Raw genomic sequence first — 7,918 nt, forward strand, 5'->3', positions numbered from 1 at the left:
GGTACGGGTTCTCTAAAAAACTGATGACGTAAATGTATTCGTTATCGTAAGCTTGTGAAAACTCTATTGACATTCAACATTAATCATTGCTATAGGATTTGTGCATATTTTGTTTGTTTATATAATACAAAATAGTGAAAATATTTTAAATACAGTACTATAATTTTTATAATGTTTTAATTCTTTTTTAAAATGTTTTTATTCTTTTTTAAATATTGTACTACAGTATATCTATTATTTTGATCTGTAACTTTCCTTTGTGATAAATTACTCCCTTTTAAATTAAAAATTAAAACTTATTTCATTAAAACAAGACTGGGTGGTAATACTTTAGGCAGCGGCTATTATTACACCAACTTTTAAACCTTCTGGTTTATTCTGATTGGATGTTATAGACTAGGACCATAACAATATCCAATCAGAATTATGACTTGGTTTAAGACTGGCCATTATTACACCAACTTTTAAACCTTCTGGTTTATTCTGATTGGATGTTATAGATTAGGACCATAACAATATCCAATCAGAATTATGACTTGGTTTAAAACTGGTGTAATAAGAGCCACTGCCAATATTTTATTGGTGGTTTGATATATATAATTATAAAATATAAATTAAATAATTTCCAAATCCAATTCTCCTTAAATCAAACCAGCTTGTAGTATTAAGCTCTGAATTATCCTTGTTTGTTGGTTTTAAAGAAATACAATAAAAAATAAATAAAACAACAACACATATTTAAATAATCCAAATATGTTTTGATATTTAATGCTATGCACTGCATTATTTGAAAGTTTACAATCAGTTAATTTTTAAAAAACTAATTTTACAGTAAAATTTTACGAACTACATCCTTATCTATTTTCATAGCTTTTAACAATTGATATTTTAATACAATATTTAATGTGTGGTACGTTTATACACACCATTCAAACTCACTGTGTGATATAATAAATACAATAAAAACCCACTATGAGGTAGGGCAATAAATATATTTATAAAACTATAATTTGCATAAACTTTCATAGGTACAGTACATTTTAAATGCATTTGAATGTAAATTTACACAAAAAAATTAACAATTAAATACAATTTGAATTGCTTCCCAAGATGATAATTCAATCATTTTTTTTCTTGATGATTTGACATGCAAATTAAAATTTTTATTTTTATTTCCTTCACATCCCACAGCAAGTACAATTGCCACTTACAGGATGGAGCAATGCTTTTAAACCAAGTCTCTTATTCTTAGCATACAGGTATACAGTAGAACCCTCCTTCGGGACACCCCTATTAAGGGGAGACTCCTAATTAAGGGGACACTTTTTCAGCCATGAAACATGGGAAGGTACATATTTTAACACTACAGCCAACCCCTATTCAGGGGACACTTTTTTTAGTCACAAAGGTGTCCCCTTAATAGGGGTTCTACTGTAAATTTATCCATTCGAACACACACAGTGTTAATTTTCCCTCTACAACCCCTAGCACAACTAATTCTTACAATGTAATCCTGCATACATTACAATAAAAAACTGTATATTATTAGGCACAATCCAAAGAATATCAACAGATGATACTGTAGTTTGCTAAGTTCCTAAAAACCAGCAATTTTGATGAATATTGAATGGTAGGTATTATAGTACTAGTGATGTTTTGCCCTACCTAACATGTTATACCCAATATTCAGTACGTCCTAAAATACTTGCAAAAAAAATTTGCAAGTGATTTGGGCGAGAATTTTGCGAATGGGGACATTTGTAAACTTTTTTTTAAAGTATTTGGGAACGTACTGAGTGTTCGGTCAGGTAGGGCAAAATATCACTCGTATGGTATTTGCCTGACGCAAAATTGAAATAACAGGTATTATACTTACATTAAAGAGAATTCATTGCATTGCGCCAAAAAAAAAAATAATTGGGGACAGTTTATGGTCAACACAAAGGTACTGCACTACCAATTCTAGACAAGTTGCACCGTGGGGGTTTGTTTATTTGTTAGTTTTATTCTTTACCATGGAGAATTTCTCAGGGATAATTAATCCCTAGTCCTCCAATTATCCCAGCAATAAAATATATCGAAGATAAACATCTGAACAAAACAAAAACAAATGAACAGATCATGCAACATCACTCACACAAACACACAATCTTATAATTCCGATAACAGTTTTTTTTTCTTAAACAACAAATTTAGAAAAAGACATTCTAGAAAGATAAATACCTCAAAATCCAAAATTCAAAAACTGGTTCCCACGGAAGGCAAGTTCCATACGCATTCACCTGATAATTATATTGTTTATACTTATATTTATAAATACAAAAAATAATTTATGGCAATATATGTAACAGTTATTAAATAGTTTTTATGCATAATACTCTGCGCTGATGGAAATGTGCATGTTTTGGTTGGGGAAAAATTGCAGTAAATGTTTTAAAATGAGCGCTGTCAACTGCCATGTCGATAAGACAATATTGCACAAGTTTGTTCATATACTGAGAATGTAAGGCCAGCAGTAACAACAGCCTTGAGCAGGCTCGGTGACAGTCCCTTATAGAATGCACCTAAGCCCTCATGCCTAGCTATGGAGCATATGCAATCTAACAGACTAGAACACTTCTGAACAGAACCAAAGGACTTACGGGCCTCTTCAAATCCTTGCACTTGCAGTCTTTTCTTGATAAGGTCGAGTGGGTAGACTGTGATCTTGGAACAGAACCCGGCTGCGGATCCACACAACCCACTTGCAATGGAACCTGCAGATTAAAGGTAAACATATGTGAACTACTGTAAAACATCACAGTATGCTAAAAATAAGTAACATAAAGTAGTCTAAAAGTATCATTGATGTTACATAGATCATTTGGCATTACTGCCTGGAAGATGCAAAAACTGTTGCTAAAAGGCTGTGCGACTCCCTGTATGACCTTCAATTTGAACATTCATAGAAAAATTAGGGGCTTGGCTTATACTTTAGGAAGAAGACTTTGCAAAAAAATTTATTTTAAAGTTGGGGCGTGTATGTACATGTAGGTTTTCCAGTTCAGTTTATTATCCAGGACGGGTTTATACATGAGGTGGTTTTCACTAGGTTAAAACACAGCTGATGGGTTTATACCCGATATGGGTTTCCAAGGGTCAGCTTAGGCCCAATAAAAAAATTATTAGTTTATCACCTGCACGCTCATGTCTTCTATGGTACTGGGAAAAAAAAATTTTGTTGAAAAAAATTTTTTTTTTTCATTTATTTTATTAAATAGTTATATTAGTAGATATTGCTTGCATTATCTAAATCATGTTTTACTTTGAATATCAATGCACCAGCAAACAACCCAATGGTGATATTTGGTTTAAGCAAAATAAAAAATTTAAAAAAAAAGCCTCCCTCCCTCCCTCGTCACTTTTCCTGCCCAGATAGGGTGATAAACTAATAATATTTTTTATAGGGCCTTATCCAGGATGGGTTAATACCCGAGATATGTTTCCCAGGGTTGGCATATTGCCGAAGATGAGTGGTTAAGGCAAGTCATATAAAGGAGCCTACAGCAGAATATCAGCGCTGGTTTGAACACACCTACACTCACCTATGGTTCTGATGGTGGAACAAGTCTTCTAGGATAAGGACTATAACCTGTAGGCCCAGTGTACACAATTGGCTCATGTGCACTTTAAAGAACTCGGTACTTCTTTTGAGATGAGTTGGGGGTTACCCATGTGTACCGGTCCACACAGCCCCAATTACCCTGCGGTTATGGATCATTCTTTGTAGGATTTAATAACATAAACATAAATATGTATACCATAAAAAATTACACTAAATCAGTACCTATTTCATTATTCTTAGAGATAGCTGAATTCCAAGCAGTCTTGAAGAATGAATAGAAACCAAACTGAAGGCCGGTGTAAGGAAACAGCTGTATGATAGTAGGTGTCAATCCCTTGTAGAATGTCTGTATACCACCTTCCTTGTACATCATACCCACTGCATGTCTGATGCCTTTGTATACCTACACAAAAAAAAAAAAAAAAATTATAATTTATATAAATGGATTCCCCCCTTTCGCGTTCTTTTGTCTTTGTTCCTTGTGGCTTCAAAAATGCCTTGAGACGGTTTTCTGTGGAAGGCGCTATATAAATATATGACCATTGATCATTCTAGTTTTTAATTTTTATTATGAATATGGATTCATAACACACAAATTTAAAGGAATAAGATTTGAACTCAAATTGAATTATTTTAGTTTTGTACTTTTTTTATACCTTGTTTAGCAAACCTGCCTCTTGCTAATAAATGATGATTTCGAATAAAAACAAAATTTTATTTTTGGCCAACTGACGTACCCGCCTCCACAAAAAATGAAAATTTTAGAAAACAATAAAAGGTTTTCTTTAATTTTATTACGCCAACCGCTTCTCCAAAAATAGATGTATATTTCTTCCCAATTATATAAATTTAAGGCATTTAGCCATCCCATTAATACACTGTTTACAGTCAACAATGAAATTGTATTTTTATTTTCTTCTATGTCTTGTCTGGATGTTTTCAGCAAAACCATTTGCTAAATAAGAAAACAAACATTTTTTTTTCTCTGACGATCTTTAGTAAAATAAGTTTGCGAAACAAGAAATGAAAAAAAGTCTTGCCTAAAGGTGAATGAGTTAGTCTAATTAATAATCAGTAAAAAAAAGGGCACAACATTAAACTAACCAATTTTATTAATACACAACCTTTTGAGCATACACTGGTCTTCTTCACACTCACCTGATGAGAGCCATAGCGTGATCGAAACTTGTGTATTAATATGTATTAGTCTGCTACTTGCTTTTTACTGTTAATTACATACTGTAAAATAATTACATTTTAATAACAGACAGAAAGATAATTCTATGATTACATTTGATTGAATTTAATGTTAAATATACTATTTGACCTTTAATATATTTATTTGACCTTTAATAAAATATATATTGGCTAGCACTGCTTTGCAGCAAAACCCTGGTTAATAGTAAAAAAAATAATGCTAAATCTTTCCAGTATTTAACAAGTCACCATTCCCAGTATCTCAAATACCAACTCAGACAGCGTTGTACGACGCACAGCCCGACACGATTCATTGTCGGGGACACATTTAAGCTGACGTGAGAAATATTAAACTTGTACACTAAAGTACCTTTGGTTCTCCCTGAGATACAAGACGAGTTCTCAAGACGTCAACAGGCTGCGACACACAGGTAGACACACACCCAGCAATACCCCCACAAAAAAAGTGATAGACTGGTTTGTAGACGGGCTGTGTCAGATTTTCAGGAAGCCGGCTAAATACACTCTTAGTTAGGAACTCAAAGCTGACAAACTGAAATAATAAATTTGAAATATTTAAAGCTGTCCAAACCATTAAAATTTTCTTTGACAAAAATAACTCATATATCCATATATAGTCATGATGTGCCTGTATATGGTTGTAATGTGATGTGATCATGACCATATTTAGGCATGTCACATGATTTTTCCAAAACAAAAACAACCGAAAGATGTCAGGATAGAATGACTGGGATGACGACAATGGAATGGATGGAAGAATAATAACATAATAACAATAACAACATCATTATATATTGTTTAATAATAATATTAAATTTAAATGCTTAATTACCTGTGTAATCCCAAAAACTACAGACAAGGATTGGGCAGCGACATGTCCCTTCCAGAAAGCAGTGACACCCTCTTCCTGATATATCCTGCACACAGCCTGCCTAAGGCCAGTGTATTTTGAGCCTGGACCAAGTTTCAATGGCTCCACTTGAAGCTGGAAAAAGAAAAAGAATATATAAAATAAATTTCGGAAGAATACCAAATAAAGAAATTTTATTAAAAGAATAAAGCACAAACAGATGATATTAATTCGTTGTATGTAATAAAATGTACATCAAATGGCAAGATAAAGTTCCAGATACTGATATACTACAACAAAAAGCCAATAATATGCTAAGCATCTATGACGTTATACTCTCTAAACATCAACTTCGATGGGCTGGACACTGTATTCGCATTGTAGAAGCAAATTTAAAGCCAGGATTGGACGAATCAGCTACAAATGTACACACGAAGATAAAAAATAATTACTGGACCACACTACTACACATTGTGATCAAGGTGTTCTTCATTCGAATCGATGGATGAACAACAAGTACAGTAAAGCAAATATTGTTAAAACTGTTGCAAAAAACTTTATTTGAGAAGATAATAGTTTTATAATATTATACAAAATGTACATTTCAATCAAAGCAGAAGTTTAATTAATACTGTTATAATTACTGCAATATTATTTGAGAGAGAAGGATTATGATTTAAACTATTCTTTCACGAGTTCCTTTATTAAAACTACTGGATGTTATTTTCCTTCAATGATGTTTAAAATACCAGACAAGAGAAAAAAAAATTCCTCCACCCCCCGCCCACCCCTAATTTCCCCTAATGACAACAAAGTCTAAGCCTAGGCCCTACAGTACCTGGAATCTTATTTTGAGAACATCGAGCGGCTGGGCAACAGCCCGGGTGACTATCCCGCTCACTGCACCAGCAGCAGCGTGGTCGAATGGTGTCAACTGCCTAGCTTTGTTTGGGTCAAAACCCACCATGCCAGCTAGTAATAATACTCTTGACACAGGTAGGCTTATTCGGATTTCTGATAAAAGCTATTTATTGAGTAATCACTTTCACATTTTGTGTTTTTGTGTCTTTAATCTCGTCTTCAATTCCAGCAGAATATAACAAAACAAAAATTACTTCACTTTTGGTAAATACATTGCGCCCTCTATGGTTTTATTTTTATTCTATGAAACGACGATTGCGTCCCAATCGGACGCTCTTAGAACAAAGTTTAATATCATTACCGTAATTTTAGTTTTTGTTGATTGGATAAAAATTAACAATATAAATATTTCTATGTTTCTGTTATTTGTCACTATTGGCTTTGAATAAAAAATAATAATAGTGAATTACTTGCGGAAAATTTAGAAAAAAAATTGTAAAACGGCCGAGTTGGTTAAACCAGGGAGTTGTTATTTCACAACACATTTATCTACTTATCTACAGCCAATGAGCGAAGCGCGGTGTACTGAATCTTCAAAGAGAACTGTGACTAACCATATTTTCTCTATGGACTAACTGCCTGTCTTTTGTCAATAGGGTACTTTTCCGACGATCTTGCGCCCTCAGTTGTTAAAATTTTGTCTTTGTAGAGAAAATAATTTCGTGACAAACGACCAGTAGAGCAATTTTCCGCTGTTCAATAAATTTGTATCAGAGAGTTTTACGAAGAATAATTTACAAAAAACCGCATAAAAATTCGCCTTTTCGTTAAAAAGTTACGACTATTTGAAGTGGATCCTATATGTGTTTGTTCGTACACCATCATTTGTAATTTTCATAGGTTTTTGATAAGTTTTAAAGCTTATATTTTATATTTTCCGCACGTATCTCCATTTATAACTAGGACAAATAGTTTATGCAACTTGTTAACTATCATTTTCTTTATGTCTCATTTTCTTACAGTTTCGTACAGAAACGTAATTTGAGTTCAAACTGAACATGTTTTCGTAGCAGGGAAATGATTGCTGCGAAGCAGCCAATTGATATTCTTGACAGCAATTTGACCTCTGAAAGGTCATTGTTTGTCAAAAAACGAGTGCATAAGACGACTGAAAAGCGGAGTTTCCTTCTTTCGTTCTGCCGAGTAAAATCAATTACTTTAGGCGACGTTTGTAGACTAACCTACTCGTACCAACGTCCACATTTCGCGCTAGCCTTATCCTACTCTAGGCCTAGACTAGCTAGGATGATATAGGCCTAGCCTTGAAGGGACGAAGGTCCCAATGAAAAACAACGTCGCTCTTTGATAGCTAACATTGTCTATTT

At 33.5% G+C, this 7,918-nt stretch overlaps 1 protein-coding gene across 1 annotated transcript; it reads right to left on the reverse strand.

The window, feature by feature from the left end:
* Positions 1-1,093: 1,093 nt before the first annotated feature.
* LOC117103882 (mitochondrial thiamine pyrophosphate carrier-like) lies at positions 1,094-6,809 on the reverse strand. The gene is made up of 5 exons (XM_033244511.1): positions 6,511-6,809; positions 5,655-5,807; positions 5,172-5,354; positions 3,827-4,007; positions 1,094-2,756 (listed from the first exon to the last, which is right to left on the reverse strand). The coding sequence occupies exons 1-5, from the start codon at positions 6,637-6,639 to the stop codon at positions 2,449-2,451; spliced, it is 954 nt and encodes a 317-aa protein (XP_033100402.1). The 5' UTR covers positions 6,640-6,809; the 3' UTR covers positions 1,094-2,448.
* Between the last annotated feature and the right edge of the window lie 1,109 nt (positions 6,810-7,918).

Source organism: Anneissia japonica, unplaced genomic scaffold, assembly GCF_011630105.1.
Source record: "Anneissia japonica isolate Jap-2015-1 unplaced genomic scaffold, ASM1163010v1 scaffold1065_len1792383_cov172, whole genome shotgun sequence".
Lineage (NCBI taxonomy): Eukaryota > Metazoa > Echinodermata > Crinoidea > Comatulida > Comatulidae > Anneissia > Anneissia japonica.

Excerpts from the sequence above, each read along its gene's own strand:
- LOC117103882 (XM_033244511.1), bottom strand. The coding sequence starts at position 6,639 with ATGGTGGGTTTTGACCCAAACAAAGCTAGGCAGTTGACACCATTCGAC. Across the intron at positions 5,355-5,654 it reads TAGTTTTTGGGATTACACAG|TTTGTCAGCTTTGAGTTCCT; the intron begins GTAATTAAGCAT and ends TTATTATTTCAG. Across the intron at positions 2,757-3,826 it reads CTCTAAGAATAATGAAATAG|GTTCCATTGCAAGTGGGTTG; the intron begins GTACTGATTTAG and ends TTTAATCTGCAG.